At 41.8% G+C, this 22,623-nt stretch overlaps 1 protein-coding gene across 7 annotated transcripts in view; it reads right to left on the bottom strand.

Annotated features, from left to right (window-relative positions):
- SNCAIP (synuclein alpha interacting protein) overlaps positions 1-22,623 on the bottom strand; it is a 149,645-nt gene that overhangs the window by 44,868 nt on the left and 82,154 nt on the right. For all 7 annotated transcript variants that reach the window (XM_067033376.1, XM_067033375.1, XM_067033380.1 and 4 more), the window contains exon 3: positions 15,355-15,427. In XM_067033376.1, coding sequence (XP_066889477.1) covers positions 15,355-15,427 — 73 coding nt within the window. The remainder of the gene's footprint in view (positions 1-15,354; positions 15,428-22,623) is intronic.

The following is a 22,623-nucleotide window of genomic DNA, read 5'->3' as shown; positions in this document are numbered from 1 at the left end:
CGTCTTCTTTAAACGTATTCCTCATATACCTGGCCTGAATCACATGACCATGTATGCAGCCTCCCAAGCAATCCATCTCCAAGGCATTCCTGCCCCTCATCCCTTAGGCATCAAGTCCTACGTAGCCTGATCCTAAATCCTTCTTTAATCTGGTCCCTCTATTCATCTTATTATACTGACTAGACCCTTCCACAGCCCCTGCAGGGTTTCTTTTCTGCTTTGGTTTCCCTTTTGATCCTGAGTAATCCCCTCTTTAGATAAGTCTGATTTTGTCACTTCTTAGCTCAAAAACCTTGAAGAGGCCTTGTACTGCCTAAAACAATATTTCCCCCTATGTGGGACACATACCCCTGCAGTATCTAAGATGGTGCACAGGAACCATAAATCCCCCTGACTAAGAGAGTAAGCAAGCTATATACCTTTCAACTCTTTCTTCCTCTTAATTAATTTAAGGACTCTCAATTTGGTGCTACAGTGACTTTAACTCCTCTCCAAAACTTACAAACTCCCTTCAGAATAATGAAACTGTGGGCCTTTAGCTCAGAGACTTTCATAAGCAAAGAGTTAGCAGAAATGCTTTATTTTCATCACATTCATTTTAATGATGTCCTTGAATTTACTGCAAGTGACATTGATTTTTTACTTACAACACTGACATAAAGTTTTTTCCAAAGACAAATATGCTTAAAAGTAAATGGTTTTAGAAAAATAAATTTAAAATAATAATAGTACAAGTGGTTTACAGGTCAAACAAAAATAAGAGAGGTTGTGGAAATAATACTTAAACAACTAAGCTTTGGGAAACCCTGACTTTCAGGATAGTAGCTAAATTCTTTATCATGGCAGGTATCAGCTCTTTTATTTATTTTCTAATTTATCTTCTCATCTCAGCACCACCATTCCACGTCACTAATTTTTCTCTGCATTTCCATCGCTAAACTCACCCCCTTCTGGATACCCCAGGTCCTTCCTTCTCTTCTCCTGCCTTTGGGCAAGTTCGCCCTCTCTTACCACACCTTTGCTGCCTTCTCTGCCTGAGATGGAAGCTCACCTGCCAGGATTCCCCTCAGGTGTTACCTCCTTGGTGCATTTCCTCTGACTTTCCCAGGGAATCATTGTCCTTTGCTTCTCAGTGTCCTGAGATACATCTGCCCATACCTAGAGTCACACATTTATAAAGCTCTGTTTCAACAATTCACTCATGCATCTGTCTCACCTTCTCTCTTGAGAGTCCCTCAAGGGCAAAGATTGCTCGTGAACCTCCTTGTGTTTATAACCAGCCCTCTGTCTAGCACAGCATCTCACAGATATTGGGGCTCAAGGAAGGGCTAAACGTTTTAAAGAATAAATGAATGAAGGGGGAGGGAGGGAGCAAGAGGGGGGAAGAAGGAACAAAGGAATATGCCAGACCAAAGATGCAAAGTATGCTAAATACATATGAGTCTTGTCACAATGAGTCATTCTCGCCACATTCTGGACACACTGAGTGTGTTGAATATTTCAAAGACAGTCTTGGTAAAGCTATTGAAGATGTGCTGCATATTAAAGTATTTTCATGTGTTTCCTAAGTTCTAAGCCAAAACTTTTTCATCTGTAAAATAAAGGGGTTAGACACATGATTGTTAAGACCTGACCTACCTCTAAATTTCTATGACTGTATGGAATGTCTACAAATAACAGGGCTCTTTATTCTGAATGACTCACTATGAAACACTATAATTCTTCTGGATCCATGTATTTCAACAGATCCTCACAAATTTATAATTATGAGGCTAAGCTGATTGCTGACACAGAACAACTCTTTGGCTCTTGGGACTGATAAATTAGTATTTTCTTAGGAAGATAATGTACAGTTTGCTATTGCAACGGTGGATCCAATTTTCAAGACTGAACGTCAGTGCTGGCTCCCAAAATGCCTATTTTACTTCTAAATATGGAGTTTTGTGTCCATATTAGAAAATTAGCTTTAGACATCAAGAAGAGGAAGAAAAGGATGTGTCTTTAGGATAAAATACTGTTTTCCTACTATTTATTGTTGGAAGTGAAAGGAATACTATTTTCCTTGAGAAACAAAATGGTCAGCTTTAGCTGTAATTGCCTTAAAATGTACACAACAATGAATTTCACATCTACAGCTGCTGGAAACCTAGGCACCTTCAAGGACATGACTTCTAAGTTCTCCAAGATTCCATTTCCTTCCATTTTTATACCTAAGAGAGGGACGTTGTGAAAGATTAGGACGATCAATGCTAGCGTCAAGAGTTTCCTTAATCCGATGTAAATGAAATGCATCGTGGGCTTACTCATCACAAACACTTCAGGTTCTAAGGCGTGGCGACAGGTATACTTATCTCATGACAACAAGAAGAAGGGTATGGAGCCTGAGAGAAGACTACTTGCTGGGTGCTCTTCTGTACCACCCTTGGAGACTAGATTGGAACCTGATCCAAGAAAGGGCTGGGTTAACTCTGAATCTGGAGTACTGTGTCAGGCCATGATGTTGGGAAGAGCCAGTGGGTGTGAGAAATGTTCGCATGGAGTTGTCTGCTCATCTCTTTCATTGGTGTCACAGACCCTTTATGGACAGTGTTGTGAGGTTGAAGGGCAAGTACAGAGGACTTTCTCATAAAAATATCAACCAAGGATTTATTCACATTGAGATGTTAAAATATTATTGGAAAAGATTCATTGATGTGGTACTGAACTTCCTAAGTGGCTACTGATATAAAGCAGCTGTAGAAAGTCAGATTTTCCAGTTTCCCAATTTCATAATTTCCCAAGTTTCCTAATTCCCAGCCCAGCCCAGAACTGTCAAGACCTGCTCACATCACTTTGTACCCCCAATGCACCCATTTCTTTATTGTGTAAAAACTCACAGAAATACTCAAAAGCCCTTACTACCTTGGGTAGAAAAGATACTTCTTCACCAAAGACTCATGTTCTATCATGAAATCAGACTCAATATTTTGAAAACTTTAAACCTTTGAGGGCCTTGAAAGTATGGTTCCCATAGAAGACAAATGAGCGATTCTGAAGAAAGCACATGGTTTCAGAGTTATTCTGTCACCTAAAAAGCATGCTGACCTTCACCCTGACATCAGCAAAACCTCTTGAGTGGATTAAGTCTCACATCCACTCCAGGCCCATTACCAGATTTCCTTTCTGTTTTTTCCTCTCTCAGTGCTGAATTATAGAGAGAGATACACATCCAAGGATGGTGCAGAGGCTCATCAAGCAGAGAAGTGTAGAAACAGGGGAGAACTTGCTCAGTGTGGTTTCTGGAAAGTGCAGAACCACGCTTACCAGTTTTAACTGAAGGTGGCAATGTTCTACAGTGCTGATCTGTCAAGGGCAGGAAACACCAAGATACTGCTCCTTGCTAAGGGAACAAAAGGCAGATGGGGGAGGTTTGAAAAATCCCTATCCTCTACCCTCTACTACCCAGCTCCAACAGATGGCTCCCAGAATGCCGTCAGTAGAATGTTTATTTTCCTCCTCTATGTGAAGTCATGTATCCACATCAGGAATACAACTTTAGACACAAGAAGAGAAAAGGGGGTATATATCTTTAGGGTGCATGAGTGGGTTTTTTTGTTTGTTTTTTATGAAACATTAAATGAATTCTATTTTCCAGAAACAAAGTGGTAAGTGTATGAAACCTAGTCCCACTTTGAGAGGGACACGCCTCAAGGTCTGGAGGGGAGGAGAAATGGGAGGAAGAACTAGCCCAGCCTGCAGCCTCCTCTTCCTCTGGGCATCCCCGTGGGGTCCGCCCAAGCAAGCTGGTGGCCGGGTGGAGTTCTCCGTTACAGGCTGCAGAGACGACAGGGCAGGTGCAGGGACGCAGCAAAGTGCAGACAGAGGCCCCTGCAGGACAGAGCCTGGCACAGCCGCGCTGCCTCCTTTCCTACTGCTGTTCGGTACACGCTTCTCAGGCACTGTTACAAACAATGAAAAAAACCAAAACACTTACGTGTGTTTTAAAAGTTCCTCCAAATGCTATTTCTTAATTAGAATTTTCCTAAAATGTCCTCCATCGTTAAAATGACGAATACAATATATTTGTGTAAAACTTCCTATGTTTCTGACCACAAATCAAGTGTATGATGTCACTAGACGTTTTTACAACAGCTCCAGAGGATGGATGAGCAGTGCTTCCGTATTCTCACTTGAAAATAAATGCGAACTGAGGGAGTTTCAAATGTGATGTGGAAAATTACATACTATGCTGACTGCTCAACCAGGACTGAGGTTCCCTGACTCCAACTTTCTCTCCATAACACCGCAGAACTGCCTTATCAAAATTAAATTTACTCCCTAAACATGCAATTCACATTCTCTCTATCTGGGTCACATGTAGGCAATGGAATTCCAGAAACCAGTAGTAAAACCTGGTTGTACTCATTTCAAATTCATTTTAAGCTAAATCCCAAACTGTACTCTCTGCCTAGATTTTGGTAACCACTGACTATGAAGTAGCATTAGGAAAATGGTTTTTAATAACAACTTTTCTTAGAAACAGTTGAGTGGAAGAATTTCCCTACTTTGTTTATCTTTAGCGGCATCAGCCTAAATTTAGAGTCATCTTATCACGGAAAATTTGTTCTGATTTCAGCTGCCAATTCTTTCAACTGGTTAAAGGTGGCAATTTCTTTCCAATATAAGCAAGACATATAGGAATATAATAGAGCTTGTTCAGGAGTGCTAAAGTAATTGGAAGAGTGCTAAAAGACTCTTACAGGGTCCATTCATTCCACAAACGTCTGCTGAATGTTCTCTGTGCACATGGCTGTAGGGGTACAGAGGGGAATGAAATAGACATAATTACCGTCCTTATGGGGCAAGCAGACAGTCAAGCAAGTATACAGATGAATGAGAAATTACAAAATGCAGAGTGCTTTGATGGAAACAAGTAGGGTCCTGGAATAGAGAACAGCTAAGAAGCCTTATCATGGAGATGACATGTAAGCCAAGACCTGAGGGTGAGAAGAAGACAATTATGAGGATCCAGGGGAAAATGCAAGAGAAAAGATGATTCTGTGAAGATATGGGTAGAAGGAAGCCCATTCTCAAATGCCTAATGCAGGAGAGAATCTGGCAGGTTCCATAGTTCTTCTATCTAGAGCAGAGTGAGCTAGGTCGCTAAAGGAGATCAAAGATGAAGTTGGGGGAGGTTGTCAGGGACCAACTCATTTGAGGGTTTTATGGACCACAAAAAGGAGTTTGGGTTATATTTTAAGTGAAATGGGGTGTTCTTAGGGGGGCTTCACAGAGAATGAAATGGTCTGCTTTACATTTAAAAATATATCCTTGTGCCTCCTCTGGGGAAAATATGGGGTGGCAAGGATTGATGATGAAGAAAGAAGTCAAAGTACTAGTTCATGGTTGTTAACCCAATGAAAGATAAAGGTGGTCCGGCCTGGCTGGGGGCTGTTGAGATGGAGATAAGTGGACAGATGGGGATAGCCTTTGAGCACAGACGACTCAGAACCTGCTGATAGATTGAGGTGGAGATGAGGGAGAGGCAGAATCCTGGCTTTTGCCACCAAGTGGATGTTTCAGTAAACTGAGTGCTGATTGCTGAGGGGGGTCTGAGGAGGAACAGGTTGGGGATGGGGATTCAAGAATTCCTCTTCATAATTCCACAAGGCATCCAATGGAGATATTGAGTGGGTCATTAATTAAGAGGCTAGAGTGATGAGGTGAGTAGCAGCAGCAAGTAGGGGGCATCTGAAGCCATGAGAACAAATGAGCTATCAACCCAGAGAGACTTAGAGATTGAGAGGAGAAAGGATCCTACTGAATACTTCCATACCACTTGGATATGTAAAGGTCAAGTAGAGAAAGGAGAGGAGTTGGAAAGGAGACTAAGGAGATGTCAGAGTGTTAGAAGAAAAACAAGGAGAGAGGTGGTATCACAAAGCCATGGGAGGAGAACGTTTCCAGAAAGGCACGGCCAATAGCCTCAAATAACACAGCAATGCCAAACAAGATGAGAACATCAGTGTCAACGGATTTGACCAACTGGAAGTTGCGACCTTCCCAAAAGAGGTGGAACCCATACTGGAGATATTTAAGGTGAACAGGAGGTGGAGGACTACAGATCGAGGTTCCGTTAACTCTCTAAAGCATGTTGGCTATAAGTGGGGCCTGGGGTGGGAAGAAAAAGGAGCAGAGAATTAGGGTGGAGCCACCAGAGCGGTACTGTTTGCTCATTTTTTAAGACAGGAAATAATTAGAGAGTGTTTGTATGGTGCAGATAACAGAGGAATCAAGTATCCAGAGAATACCAAAGTGTCAAACCAAATGAAGAGAAGCAAAGCAGCTGTCCCAAAGCTCAATTATGACACAAAACCCAAAGAAGTCGGCTTCCTTTTCACCTCTTTACACATTCAATCATCCATCCTACCTCAGATGTACATGTAGCACCAGCAGCAGGCACTGGAGACACCATAATGAACAAAATTACCCAAAAGAGATTTTATTTAGTCTACTAGAGAAAACTGGTATTAAACTACATTACCAATAATTTTTAAAACACAGATATTTAAAGAGGTGGAAAAGTACAGGAAGCTGGGAGATAATATAGGAAGTTGGGAGAGGGGTTCTAATATAATCTAGGCTTGCACTGTCCAAATAGGAGCCACTAGACACCTGTGGCTATTAGGCACTTAAAATGTGTCTGGTGGTACATATCAAACTGATAATAGTTTTGATTTATTGGTATAAATATAAGGTATTATTAAATTAATCTCATCTACTTATATTTTTTAATATGACTACTAGAAGAAGTTTAAATTATGGAAACGGCCTACATTTCTACTGAACAGCGGTGGTCGCGGGAGTAGGGTGAAGGGCTGTGAGGAGGTGACCTTGGAGGCAAAAGGAGAGAAGGAAGGATGTGTCACGCGAAAGGACACAGCACATTTGAGGAACCGAAGGAGGTCCCTTGATGAGACCGGCAGGCAGAAAGTAGGAGGAGAGCGGCATGCGAGGAAACTTACTGATCCAGGAGAAGAGTGCTTGAAGACCACATAAGAGTTTCCCACTAAGAGAGTTTCCCACTGTGTATCTTGAGAACCAACTCGGGGAACTATTGCTTGATTCTGAGCACAGAGTGACAGGACATCTCATCGGGGACGATGGATTAGCACCAAAGGTGGCCTAAGTCAGCACTTCTCAAATTCGAATATACACACATGAGTCACCTGGAGAGTTTGTCAAGATACAGATTCTGATTCTGGGGTCTGGAGTAAGGCCTCAGGGTCTGCATTCCTCACAGGCTTCCCAGTGATGCTGGTGGTGCTGATTCCGGTTTCGGAGTGCACTGGGAGATGCAAGGGCCTGAGCGATCAATGCCACAGAAGGGTCTGGACTTTTGGAGGTGATTCTTTACTCTCTCCGAGGATCCTTCAACTATGAGATTCTAGGATTCTGTTTCTATTACTTGAGTTTTTTAGTGATTTTGTTTTTAGGGGAAGACTCAGGGCAAAGAAGGTATGTGGACAAAACGCGCTCATTTTAAATGGGAAGAAATTGCCCACTGGGAGACAAAAGAAAAAGGATACACTTTCAGCAGGAAGTGGGGTGCTCTCAGAGACTCTATGAAGATCCAAAACCAGTAACAACCCTCCCGCTCCCCAATCCTACTGTTGCCTTGATTGGGAACATGGGGCAGGGAAAACCGCTTCTCCCTAATGACAGGATTGACTTCTTAGAAGGAAGTCACTGAGGGGCCGCACAAGGTGAAAGGTACTTTGCTTCCGTACCGGTTTTTCCTTGTCCCTGTGCTTCATTTCTTCCCCTTCCTGCCTCCACGATGCTTTCCTCTCTACTTCTGAGTTCTCATCCTTCCTTACTGCCGATTCCCTTGAACTCATTTCTACCAAGAGATTTCCCCACCAGTTTTGAGGGGGGAGGTATGTTTCTTAGAGTCCAATAAAACCAAAACATGGGAAAGGAGACTGGGTCTCTTCCCCAGAGTTTTCTCTACCTCTAGTATTGCCTCATTCCTGACTTTGTTAACTCTACAACCTTCCAGAAAGTCAGGCAGCTAGGGGACTTAGATCAGCTTGGTGCTTTGTGACCACCTAGAGGGGTGGGATAGGGAGGGTTGGAGGGAGGGAGACACAAGAGGGAAGAGATTTGGGAACATATGTATATGTATAACTGATTCACTTTGTTATAAAGCAGAAACTAACACGCCATTGTAAAGCAATTATACTCCAATAAAGATGTTAAAAAAAAAAAAAGAAGAAATGTTCAAGGAGAGAAGAGGGGACAAAGATGCATTGTATTTAAGCTCTGCCACTGCCAGACCTTTACATTATTTTTGACACTACTAGAGTTTTATTTTTAATTTTTCTATCACCCCCTGCTCCTATCTTTCCCTGCATTGACTTCATATCCTTTCTTTCAGAGACATAAGCAAAGTGTTAATGGATTAAAAGCAGACAGAGGGGGCAGCTCTGCTTTCCTAAGTTCTGTGGTTCATTCAAAGTGTTGGCCATACATATTCTGCAACGGCAGAAAAAAGCAGTGGATAAAACTGCCCTTATGAAAACGAAAAACAGAACTACCCTACTACTCAGCAATCCCACTACTGCGCATACACCCTGAGAAAACCATAATTCAAAAAGAGTCATGTACCACAATGTTCATTGCAGCTCTATTTACAATAGCCAGGACATGGAAGCAACTTAAGTGTCCATCAACAGATGAATGGATAAAGAAGATGTGGCACATATATACAATGGAATATTACTCAGCCATAAAAGGAAATGAAATTGAGTTATTTGTAGTGAGGCGGATGGACCTAGAGTCTGTCATACAGAGTGAATTAAGTCAGAAAGAGAAAAACAAATACCGTATGCTAACACGTATACATGGAATCTAAGAAAAAAAAGGTGGTTCTGAAGAACCTAGGGGCAGGATAGGAATAAAGACGCAGACATAGAGAATGGACTTGAGGACACGGGGAGGGGGGAGGGTAATCGGGGACAAAGTGAGAGAGTGGCATGGACTTATATACACTACCAAATGTAAAATAGATAGCTAGTGGGAAGCAGCCACATAGCACAGGGAGATCAGCTTGGTGCTCTGTGACCACCTAGAGGGGTGGGAGGGAGATGCAAGAGGGAGGAGATACGGGGATATATGTATACGTATAGCTGATTCACTTTGTTATACAGCAGAAAGTAACACACCATTGTAAAGCAATTATACTCCAATAAAGATGTTTAAAAAAAAATTTGCCCTTATGTTATGATGACAACCGTACAAAAAATATACCTCATGAAAAAAATACTACTATAAAGAAATTATAGCAATTTTGTTGTGGTAGCATGGTTAATTGTAGTTTTTACTTACTACTTTAAAAAAATGAATTATGTCACCTTTATAATTATAATTTTGTTAAATAAAAAGCAAAAATAATTATTTGACTAACATTCTCATCTACATGCTTTACTTTATGTAAATTTTTACTGTAGTTAAATAGATTTTTGTCATAAATGCTAGATTCTTTGCTGCATCAGGGTGAAGTGTTCATTTTCTTGACTGAGATCTTAGCAAATGTGTTTCCCGAATCTTTGAGTCCATTTTATATTAGATCATGTGAAATGGATTAATCAGCAGGCTTTTCAATTTAAACTGCTATACCAACTTCCATGCTTTTAGCATGAAACCTTAATAAAATTGGAAACAGGAGGTTTGTATACTTAGCATCATCAGCTATGTCACAGCAGCGTCAACAGGATAAATTTCATGTCAATGTATTATTTTTGGTGTTGGCCAAAATCCTTGAAAATCTTAGAAAACCATACATTTTCAGGGTTTATCACAAAATTTGCAGGCACAGGGCTAAAAATATAGCAAATCTGCAATGTTTCTAAATATACATCCAAAACAGCTTTTACCAGATACTGAGTTTAAAAAGTATGATTTTCCTTTACTCACTGTCAGACAAGTGATCTTCTCTACTATTTAGGTATTGAAAACCCTTCAGGATCTCTTCTCAAACACACTCCAGGGCCATTTATTACTGTTACATAACTGAGTTTCCCAACCTCAACACATCTAAGTTCTTAGATGCAAAGCTGCATTAATATTTATATGCCTTCTTTCATAAGAAAATTATACAATGAGCTGAGCAGATACATATTTTGAAAGAATCACAAGACATTTAAAGCACCATGAATTGAAACAAATGTGCATTTGAATGTCCAATTAATTAAAAGAAGCTCGAAGTCAATGAAATTGAATATGTTTGATTTGAATACCATATGTCGATTTAGTATTAGTCCTCATACTTATTTATTCCTCATACGGAGGAAATATAGAGCAGAGTTAACATGCCCTGCCTCGTGCTGTCCTCCTTTCCTACATGAGGAGCAGGGATTAAGCAGAGAAAACATGCCAACATTTCATAAATAACACCCTTTTAGAGGTGCAAAATTTTCACCCGTAATTTCCCAAATGCTAATCCTTGCCCCACTCCACTAGCCGCGCGTGGTTCCTCGGACTACAACTGCTCTTCAGTTGCTCAACTTCATAGGGACGCTGTGGTCAGCAGAACTGGTTTCAAATGCAGAACTCTGGACAAATTATTTGCCTTCTGTGGGCCTCAGTTTCCTCATCCATAAAATGGGTATAATAATGGTCCTCCCTCAGAGAATTATTTTGAGGACAAATAATCTGTGCACAGAAGACCTGGCCTAATGCCTGGTACGCTGAGCACCTAAGAAATAACTGGGAGATCTCAGTAGCACCTGTGCAGCTCTAAGCACCAACGAAGTTTGTTCTCAAGCTTCTAATTCCTAGTTCTTCCCCTCGCTCCTGCCTTCCTATGGTATCTGCAAGTCCTTCACACTTCTTTTCAAAACTTCTTTTTCTCACAAAAATTCAGTTTAGGCATAGTGTAGTGTAATTGATGGCAAAGAGTTGAAAATATTACCCTTGTCAGGGGAAATACAGATTTTAATAGGAATCCGTGCTTTCGGCTAAAGGAAGGGCACTCCCAGGGCAGACTCGTGGGCGTTGGTGAGCGAGTGGAAGGTGCAGGAATGCTGCACCAGGCCTCTGACAAAACACCCTGCCATCTGCCTTTCTCAGAGCCCACTGTGGAGCTGACCCAGGGCCCAGGGATGAAATGGGTGAGCCCTAGGCTCTATGTCTCACAGAGAGGCTCCCAAGGGCCAACAACTGGGCTCCTTTGCACTCCTGTTCGTGTCAGAACACTTTAAAAATAACAGGCAGGAAGGGGAGACACCAGTCTTGTCTTTGTAGCCCAAGAGCAAAGGCAGGAAAGGTGTGTGGTAAGTCCTGAGGTTAATCTGTGTGGTTGACAGGTTCTGATCAGACCATACAGGGAGCAACCTCGGGTGGAGTTGTGGGTGCGCCACTTTTAAGAGGGATGCCGGTAAATGCAACAGCCGCAAGAAAGCAAGAAGCATGAGCAGGATACACTCAAAACTGTGGAGGGAAATTTTAGCTTGGAGAAGACAAAACCAAGGGTGACTGCCATCTCCAAACACTCAGTGGCACCCTTGCCCAGGAGGAACTGTCCTTCTCTAAGGTTCCCTAGGAAAAAGCCAGGTGTAAGGGATGGCACATTTGCGGGACACTGACTTTGGCTGAACAAAAATTAACCTTTATGAATAGGCAGCTTTGTGAGACTGTGAGCTCCCTATCACGCATGACAAAGTACAGGCTGATGACCCCATCAGGATAATAAGAGTCACTCCAAGATCTGAAGGACTTTGGACTACATTATTATTATTATTATTGGCCTTTAAAAATTCACTTATAATTAAAACATTTTCATTTAAATGTATAGAATAGTTGAAAGAATAAAAACAGTACAAAGAACACCTGCATACCCTTTACCCACATCCATCCCCTGTCAACACCGTACCCTTCTGCTTTTATTATTTGCACTTTCTCTCCCTCTTAAACTAGATGATTTTTAGGGTCCCTTCTTCTACTGAGAGTTATGATTTTCAGCTTCTTTCCAGGTAATGGGATTTTAGAAAAATTGGGATCCTGCTGTCAGCGCTCTTCACAGAACTTAGAGTAAAATCTGAACTCTGCGTACCATGGCCCTCAGGGCCCTGTAGAGTCTGACCCTGACCGGCTCCCTGGCCGCATCCTCATTTTGACTGCCCCGTGCAGCCACATTGGTTTTCCTTTTCTTCCTCATCCGTGCTAAGCTCACTTCTGACTCAGGGGCACTGAGCTTGCTAGTTACTCTGCCTTCACTGTTCTTCACTGGCCTTCCCATGGCTGGGCCCTAAGAATGCTCCCTGATCCCCCAAACCCCCCTCCCTCCCCATCTACTGTAAGTTACTCTATCACATGCCTCATGTCGCCTCTTATCACTACTTGGAAAAATTCGGTTTATGTCTTCATTTGCCTGCCTTTTGTCTGTCACCCCCGCAGAATGTAAGTGCTGTGAGAACAGGGCCTTGTCTACACCTTGCTTGCTACCCTGTCTTCAGTGCATAGGACAGAAAACACAAAAGTTATGTGAGGAATGAATACATAAAAGAACAACTGGGTCCAAGAACATCTGTCTAGTCAAAGATCTGTTAGTACAGGATGGGTGTCAACATCTGACAACCTACACAAAACAGAAAGTGCCTAACAAACTTTAGAAAGGTAAAGAGACACATCTTTATCCGGTGGAGTATGTTCTAAGTCATAGGAGGTTTAGGGGAAAAGTTCCTCCAGAGGGTGGAATGCTGGGGCAGCACATCCAGAAGAAGATGTGGACCCTTCTCAGAAGCCAATGTGTCTTCTGCCGCCATCTGTTCGAAGAGACTACCATAAAGATGGAAATTGTGCAAGTGCTCCTGGAGCGAACTCCTCCTAGGTTGTTGAAACAGGAAAGACTAAGGGGATGTGTTGGGGGTGGAGGGTTATTTCCACATCTGCATGCCCATGAAACTAACTGAGATTGCCTCAATTCTTTCAGAAATGGAGGGTGAAAACTTTACTATGTTGAGATTTCTTTCAAAGCAGCTCACAGGTAATTCTACAGCAGTGTTTTGCAGAGGTTGATTTTTCATGTGTTTCTTTTTCTAGGATCCCTCTTGCTCTATTAGAAAGTGGTTTACCGGCCTCCAAATGGTCCATCAAATTGGAGGTGTACATGTGATTCCATTAAAGAGGCCTGAGTCTTTCCCTCATCTATCCATTTCCTGTCAGGTCTAATTATTGGTGATTACCTTGAGCACTGGATATTTGCTCTGGGTGAGTTTAAAGGCTTCTGAACTTGAAATTGGCCTCCTTCTCAACCACGGAAGAAATGTCTAACATCACCTACTGTGGAAGTGACTACAAGTCACAAGACCTGGAGAAAATGGAATAAACCAGCCCCAGGAAAATTCTTTTTAAAACCTTTGGTTAATTCACTTAACTTGGTAAGCAAGAGAAGCTATTTAACAGGGAAAGGAAATTTTCCACTTCATCGGTGAGGGAAAATGCTAGCCTTTAAAGTTTTAAAAGGAAAATATCTTAAAATTAAACTACTATCCCTAAGTCTCGCTATATGACAGTATATGTAATGGATAAGACAACAGACTCCAGAGGCAAATTTCCTGGGGTTTGGATCCCAGCTCTGTAACTTAACTGCTGTGTGACTCTGGGCGAGATAATTTACTTCTCTGCTCTGAGCCTCAGTTTGCCCATCTATATAATATAAACATCTTACCAATACAATACTTAGCTCACAAGGATTTTAGGATCGAGTTAATATGAGTAAAGGGCTTACAGCAATACCTAGCACATTAAGCACTACTGAAGTGTTTGCTATTATATCTTCTCTCTTGCCCCATCTCCAATTTAAAGAAAAAAAAAGAAGAAGAAGAAAGAAAATCTTGTATCTACAAAGTACCTTCGGATACGTCACCTAATTTTGATCCTAACAGTAGCCAGGCAACATTGGCAGAACAAGTTTCTTTTTTATTTTATAGATAATGAGTCACAGGCTCAGGGTCGTATAACCGATAGATGTCTGAATGCTGACTCAGACAGAGGTCTTCCGACTCTGAGGCCGGGGGCCCGTCCACTGTGTCTGCTGCCCTTGTCACTGATCACAGAGGTTTAACTTTGAACCTGGTGATGCCTTTTAAGGAGGCACATCCTGATAAGCCTTATGGCCAAAGCCTCTGTTAACCCCATAGATACTTGAGTGCATTTGAAATAAGAAAAAATTCTTTTAAATGGAGGTAAATGAAAACTTTTATTTGAACTTCCAACTATCTTCTGTGATGTTTCTGACCCAAATATTGAAGCATTACTTTCACTCATACAAAAAAAAAAAAAAAAAAACCAGAGATAAACAAACCTAGATAGACTAATTATTTTCCCCATCTCATCTAAACAAAACATTGAAAGAAAACAAACGGCCCAATAGAAAAGTAAATTAGCTTTGCACAATCCTTTCGGCTCGAAAGGCCTGGAGTTCTAGCAGCTGCATAGGTAAGGACAATCTATTTATTTTCAAACACAATGCACATAATTCTAGGGTTATCTTAAGTCTTCCGTCATCCGTGGTTCTCAGGATTCTAGTTACTATCAGAGGTCCAGCTTTGGCAAGGTTAATGGTGATGCCTTAGAGTAATTACTTGGAAAAATAATAAACATCATTTCACAGTTTAATGCTATGGTATCATTCCCATCAATACCCTTTTTTATTTTCATTTTTGCCCATCACAGAGAGGAAAGCAGAGAGGCTTAATTTGATTTACAGAGGGAAAAACAACCCTGAATGTACTTTTTTTGTCAAGGGTCGGGGGTGTGCAGGGAGAAAAGGTCAGCCAGCTGGTTTTCATCTATACGCCATAATTCTCTGTTTAGTTTACACTATTAAACTCCAAAGCTTTGCTTTAATCTTAACTGTTACAGTATGCCTTACTGCAGATTCTATCATGTCGCATCCCTGTTAGGGTTTCAGACTTTGGCAAAGCACCATCCCCCAAGCTGGTCCTTGCCATATGGGTAGTAAATGCATCCAACATTTTTTCATTGGCGCCTGCATCATTATGTTTTGTCACCAATGGTTTCTCGGGTCTGCAGTAAATTGCTGCGTATACTGTGGTTTGGAGCTGCCACGATGATTGCCTACATTTATTTGTAAACAGCTGAGTCCTCATTAGGGCCTCCCTGTCCGGTTAGTCTTTGGAGGATGACCTAACATCTGTTTGTTGAGGGTCAGGGGTAAGTGGAGAAGCCATAAAAGAAAAAGAAAACAGAAAGCAGGAGCAACCAATGTGAGGGGGAAGGGATGCCAGGAGGAGTCCCCCCACACTCTAAAAGGCAGGATAAGGAGAAGAGGTGGGGAGCAAAACTTACCTGATCTGTCTTCGTTTTGCGAATCACATCTTCGGCACAGTTCCGGGATGGTCTTGAGTGACGTGACTGAATACTGAATGGGAAGCCAGAGGAGGAAAAAGTGTAAAGTAGCAATTTAAAATAAGAGCATTACATTCACTCAATTGGCCAGAAAATCAAAACACAAGAAGCGATACTTGAGTACAACATATATCTCTAGAAAGTGTATCTAATTTTACCCTAAATGGGCTGCCTGGTGATCTGGCAGCATCCCAGACTCTACCTATAAGCATGTAAGTAGATGCAGATTAAAAAGAGGGCTGGGGCTTCCCTGGTGGCGCAGTGGTTGAGAGTCCGCCTGCCAATGCAGGGGACACGGGTTCGTGCCCCGGTCCGGGAGGATCCCACATGCCGCGGGGCAACCAAGCCCGTGAGCCACAACCACTGAGCCTGCGCATCTGGAGCCTGTGTTCTGCAACAAGAGAGGCCACGACAGCAAGGGGCCCGCGCACCGCGATGAAGAGTGGCCCCTGCTCGCCACAACTAGAGAAAGCCCTCGTACAGAAACGAAGACCCAACACAGCCAAAAATAAATAAATAAATTTATTTTTTTTTAAAAAAGGGGGGGCTGGACAGTCCTTTAACAAATAAGGTGGGGTGTATCCAGCAGACATTCTATCTCTTCTGCTACTTGTAGAAGATGGAAGGATTTTCTGTCCTTGACATTTTCCAGAAGATGGCCGTAATATTTGCATTCTGAATCCTAAGAGTGAATCTATGTGTGGAAAAAAAAAAAAAAAAAGCCCAGAGGAGGAGCACCCGGCTTCCTTCAGCATCCAGGGCATCTAGGAGCTATATCTCCTGGACTACAGAAATGTCCCTAATGTTGCTACTTGCCACAAATTTTACTATAATCTCCATGGGAAATATCAGGATAATGCTATGAAAAGTGAGAAGAGCGTGGTTCTGTGTTTGAAAGCTCATCTGTTTCATGGATAGATTCGTCTGAATTGAAAGAAACCACCTTGCAGGCTCAGTCCCAGCACCAACTCAGGGGCCGGCTATCAGGATAACCAATTATGACATAAAGGGGCATAAAATCAGCAGAGCGACAAGTGTAAAGTCAATAGCTATGATGTATGGGGACGAAGTTTGATCCCAATCAAGCTTTCTTTGGAGAAGGGTGTTTTAAAACAAAATAAATAGGATGAACTCTGTCTTTAATCAAAGGCCTAGTCAGGTCCTGTCTTCAATCATACTTTAATTCATAAAATACAGCTATCTAAAAACAGTTTGCTCTGTACCTTTATGCAACAATGCTCTTATGTAAATAAGCATGGATTCTGAATGACTTCACTGTTACAAAACTGGAAGGGGGACTGAGAAAAAACATTTAATCTAAAAGAAAAATGGGGCTTCCCTGGTGGCGCAGTGGTTAAGAATCCGCCTGCCAATGCAGGGGACACGGGTTCGAGCCCTGGTCCGGGAAGATCCCACATGCCGCGGGGCAACTGGGCCCGTGAGCCACAACTACTGAGCCTGCGGGTCTGGAGCCTGTGCTCCGCAACAAGAGAGGCCGCGACAGTGAAAGGCCCGCGCACCGCGATGAAGAGTGGCCCCCGCCCGCCGCAACTAGAGAAAGCCCTTGCACAGAAATGAAGACCCAACACAGCCAAAAATAAATAAATAAAAATTAAAAAATTAAAAAAATAAAAAAATAAAAAAATAAATAAATAAAAGAAAAATGATCGTGGGAAACTCATTAGGATTATTCTAGCATTACAAGTGAGGAATGTGTAATTAGGACATATTTGTCAATACGAAGGTGCTTTAGTTAGCTTGATGTTGACAGATGGAGCGAAGTGTCTATATTGAGACCATCCCACACACCCCACCCCCGTGCTTTCCACCCAGCATCAGGACAGCAAGACAGAGGGAGGCACAGTTGGAGCTACTGTCAGTTCGCCAATTGCACATCACAAACAAATTAAATTTCCAGTACTTCCAAGTGAAAAATGAAATCTCAGATGACTAATTAGAGAAATTACTCTTACCTGTCTGATGCAATAACATCCTGTTTATGTCAGCCGTTCCTCAGAGACTACAGGTGCTTTAGCAAACCCATTCACATACTCGAGGGCGGGAGGACTGCCTCTTAAGCCAAAAATGAACTCCAAGGATTTTATTCCCCTTTTATATTATGCTCTTTGGGAGTGGGGGGCGGGTAACATAGGTATAGAAGGCATTTTTCTTGTTCCTAATAAGTTACCTTATGTTTCTGGCCAAGTACAAACTCTCTAAGGAAATCTGGTAGCTTCTTGAGACCAGCTGGTACAGGTTAAATAATTACACAGTTTGTAATTCAGTTAAAATTGGGCCTTTTGTTTTGGTTGCCATGTGCCCCATGAAAGCACCCTTTGGCAAAGTCTTTCCCTCGTTCCTTTTTTTTTTTTTTTTTCCTTTTCTTCCAAGGCAAAATTTTAGAAAGAGGAAATTTCAGACTGATTGTGCTTAAATATAGTTAATGATAAGCTCAATAAGTTGCTCAGTGGGCTTAATGATGTGTATTTGACTAAACCGAGTATGCTGCTATCTGCATTTCCAGCCACATACATCCTAACTGTCACCTCCCACCCCAAAGTCAGACATGTCACAATCTACAATTTATTAGCTTCACCTTCAGCTCCTCCAATGTGACCTCAAAGGTCCACAGTATGCAATCATTTTTAATTTGATGAGGTTTAAATGTGAACAACCCAGGCTGCCTGGTTGGTGTAGGGACTGAGCTCCAGGCAGAGACTAGCCTGGCTGAGCTCCATCCACTGCCTCAACCTGCATCACACCTGGCAGCTCTGCCTCTTGATCCATGGTCACACAGGAAGCCACTTTTGTGCGGGCATTCGTGTTAGTAATTGGGGAATAATGCCATTGAAGAAAAAGTCGGGTGCTGCTCCAGGTCAGGGAAATAAAAAGTATAATAATCTAAGAAAAAGATGATGTATAGGCCAGAAAATCAAAGTTTTGGATAACTGTAGGGGATTATATGGAATGTCAAATTCAGCAATGACTCCAGTCTACACTGTGAACAAATCTACCATTCTTTACAAGGACACACAAGAAAAAAAAATCAATTTTTAGATTTCTTCCAGCAAGTACACTGCTCTTTGCATAGAAGATAAAGCTTAAGAGAGTGCTGTATAGATGGTTCAGTTGTGATATGAAGCAATACAGTGGAAACACACAATTCACAAAACGAACACGCCAAAAAATTTTCCTATCTGCAAATCTGGGAATAAGCAAATGACCTAGGAAGTCTCTTTCACGAGTGCATTGGGATACCATCTGGGAGCTGAAAGGGAAGACTTCCCAAGCCTTCATCCCAGTTCACAGGACAGATGGCCTTTTATAAGGAGTTGTTAGGTCGCCAGCCCACTGCATTCTCAGGACAATGGCCAGCTCCCAGGGTAGCAACTACTGTTATTTTTGCCCTAACAGAACCAAAGACCCATGTACCTTCCCTGTCTCTTGATCCCAACCCAAGCCTTTATATTCTGTTCCCTTGATTCCTATTATCCTTGGGTGATACGAGAGGAGAGGGACTTGCAGATGGCTGAGAAGTATTATATTTCCTATCTCTATGTTGCTCTCTAATTTATTCTTTTTCTAAACATCTTTCAGTGGAAACACCCTTTTTGATCCAAACTTCTTTTCCACTCTTCCATCATGCCTCAAGAAAAGCCCCTGCCAAAGGCTGAACAGTTGTCTCTGCTTCTTCAATGTCCCTGTGCATTCAAAGTTCAGTTCCCCTTCAGTTCCTTTACTCCGGGGGCCTCCTTGCCTGAAATACCTTCCTCTGGCCAGGGAAATGCCACTGCTCTGCAAGGCCAGCTTGAGTTCTGCATTTTCCATGAAACCCTGGCTGATTGCTTCAGCCCTTACTGACCTCTTTTTTAAAAAAATTAATTAATTAAAATTTTAATTGAAGTATAGTTGATTTACAATGTTGTGTTAATTACTGCTTATAGCAAAGTGACTCAGTTATACACACACACACACATTCTTTTTCATATTCCTTTTTTTTAGAGAAAAGAAATGTATTCCTTCACAATTCTGGAGGCTAGAACTCCAAAGTCAAAGTGTCTGTAGGGCCATTCTCCCCCTGAGGGCACTAGGGAAGAAGGTTTCCTTGCCTCTTCTAGCTTCGGGTGGTTGTCAGCAATCCTTGGTTTTCCTTGATTTGTAGACACACGAGTCCAATCTCTGCCTCTATCATCACATAGCATTCTCCCCTGGGTATCTGTGTCTAAATTTTCCTCTTTTTTTTTTTTTTAAATAATTGGAGTATAGTTGCTTACAATGTTGTGTTACTTTTGGCTGTGCAGCAAAATGAATCACCACACATATACATATATCCCCTCTTCCTTGGATTTCCTTCCCATTTAGGTCACCACAGAGCATTGAGTAGAGTTCCCCATGCTATCATATTCTTTTCCATTATGGTTTATCACAGAACATTGAATACAGTTCCCTGTGCTATACAGTAGGACCTTGTTGCTTATCCATTCTCTATACACCAGTTTGCATCTGCTAACCCCAAACTCCCACTCCCTCCCTCTCCCACCCCCCATCCCCTTGGCAACCACAAGTCTGTTCCCTAGGTGCATGATTCTGTTTCTGTTTCATAGATAGGTTCATTTCTGTCACATTTTAGATGGATGCAACTAGAGATTATCATGCTAAGTGAAGTAAGTCAGAAAGAGAAAGACTCTTTTTTGCCCTTGATAAAAAAGCACCTTGCCTTGTGAAAAACAAGGGCTGTGCTGTTGTTCCCCTGGGCTGTGCTGGCTCCCACAAGTGCCTAAGGGAAAGGATGATAACCTTGACCTGTACATATGCATGGCACACAATTACTTATTAACTATTCGACTGAAATACTCAGCGGCACACACATGTGATTAATGCCTGGGCATAATATTATAGACGGTCAAAGGAGTTCTTTCATATTTAGGTCGTAAGTGGCAATTTCTTCCACGCTTCCATACTTGCTCTAAAGTTAATTAGCTTTCTAAAATGCAAATTTGACTAGGGTGTTTCTCTATTTCAGATCTTTCAGTGGCTCTGCACTGCCTGTAGGAGAAAGGCCACATGCCTTAGCATGGCACATGCAGCCCTCCACTAGCTCAGACATCTCTCCCCATGGTCTTCTTCTTCTTTTTTTTTTTGAATCAGCTGTTCTTCATCTATTTAAAAATATTTATCCAAGTATAATTGATAAACTTTAAAGAAACTTCACATATTTAAAGAGTACAGTTTAATGTGTCAGCATATGTATACACCTATAAAATTATCACAATCAATATAATGAACCTATCTATCAATTCCAACAATTTCCTTGTGCTTCCTTGTAATTCCTCTTCTCTATTTCTCCATGACATTTTTCCATCCTCAGCCTACTTTAGTAACAGTAAATTTCTTGTGGCTCCCCCACTGTATCTTCTCTGAGTCTCCCAGATGGAACTTATCTCAGCTTCCAAAGTGTGGTGTCCAGACCAGTGGCATTAACACCATCTAAAAACTCTGTTAGGAATTCACATTCTTGGGCCCCATCCCAGAAACTTTAAGGGCAGGGCCCAGCAATCTGTGTTTTCAAAAACCGTTCAGGTGATTCTGATGCATAGTGAAGTTCAAGAACCACTGCTCTTTATTCCCTTATCTTGGGCATATGTCCATTAAAGAATCCATCATGTGACATTTCATCTATATGTTTACATAATTTCTTTCTCTGCTTCCTGAGGGTGTGAACAATATTTTATTTACCAAAGAAACTAGGTACTTGTTGAACTGAATGAAATGAATTCTCCTATGTAGCCCATGATTTGGGTGGCAATAATAATACTAATAATGGTAGTACTTAATATTTATAAAGCACTAATCTTCTTAGAAAATTCCATAACTACCAGTCTAGCAATGTAATCACGCTATATTTAAAAGAATAAACACTTCTCATATATTAACAGCATGAATGCTGGCTGATGCCTTAGCTTTTTGTATAAAGACAATGGATTTGGAGCCAGAAGCTCTGGATTCGAGTCCTACTACTGACATTTATTAACTCTGTAGTTCTGGACAAATAAATCATTTCCTATCTTTGGGGCTCAGTTTCTTTATCTAGAAAACACAGATAATCATAAGAGATAATGTAAGTGAAGTCAACGTGCAAGCTGTAAAACGATGTTAAATGTTCTGCTCTCTTCTCTCTCATTTTTCATGTGTGTTCCTCATCTTAGTGCCTCTCATGATTTGCAGCTCAGCATATCAAGATGTGAGAACTGATGAGGCAGGAAGAGGGGAGCCAGGTTCGGACTGGAAAGGAAAAAAGGAAGGACAGCCAGGCTGTCTCAGCACCTTATTTGGCTTCTTTGGTCTTTCCTCATCCAAGAGAACCCACGGCCAAGAACAGACATTGAAACTTAGCTTCACAAACTACACAGAGTTGCTATGACGTAAGACAGTCCTACACGTCCCAGCTTACATCAATGTTGTCACTCTGCCATGCAAAATAGCTTGAACATGCGCGGGATTCATAATAACACACTGTGATTTCTACATTGGGCTTTGGGGATCTCTGACCACCCTACATACTATTCGGGACTGAAATGCTTTGGCCCTCACTCCTGAGAAGTGCAACCAGTTGGGTGAACAAGCAGGCATTACTTAAATGGTCATGAGCCACAGAAAATGAAAGAACTAAAATCCCAACACTTTTTCAAGCTAGAGACTTTTAAACAACTCAGGTCGCATTAAGTTTCCAAAAGAAACAATTAGGCCAGTCACCCGAACAACTATACTAAAATTCATTGTTTCTCACGTAGCTTTCCAAAATTCAAGCAGGCCTCTCCACAGTCACACAATAAAATGACAGAAATGTGTACACACAAAGCTGGTAGTGAAAGCAAAGACACGCAGCTGAAGTGAGTTTTTCAGAAGCACAATACTTTCCTAAAATTGTGACCTCCTCTCCAATGGCCTGACCTCCCAATTCAGGAAGGGGTGTCCTGATTTCATGCCCTCCCTAACAGATCAGGTTCTGTTTTCCCTTCTCTGAGGATGTGGTACTCACAGAGCACGCCTTCATCACGCTAGCTTGCAGCTTGTGCTCAGATCTCCTCCTCTCCCATCTCAGACTCATGCTCTGCCATCGTCCCCTCCTCTTCAGCTTCTTCAACTTCAGCTCTCTCCTCTGATCCCATAAAATTAAAGAAGCACCCCTGCCACCTCAAGACACGCTGC

The sequence above is a fragment of the Kogia breviceps genome, chromosome 4 (genome assembly GCF_026419965.1).
Source record: "Kogia breviceps isolate mKogBre1 chromosome 4, mKogBre1 haplotype 1, whole genome shotgun sequence".
Classification (NCBI taxonomy): Eukaryota; Metazoa; Chordata; class Mammalia; order Artiodactyla; family Physeteridae; genus Kogia; species Kogia breviceps.
The sequence above is the reverse complement of the archived record's forward strand: the minus strand, read 5'-3'. Positions and strand labels throughout refer to the sequence as shown.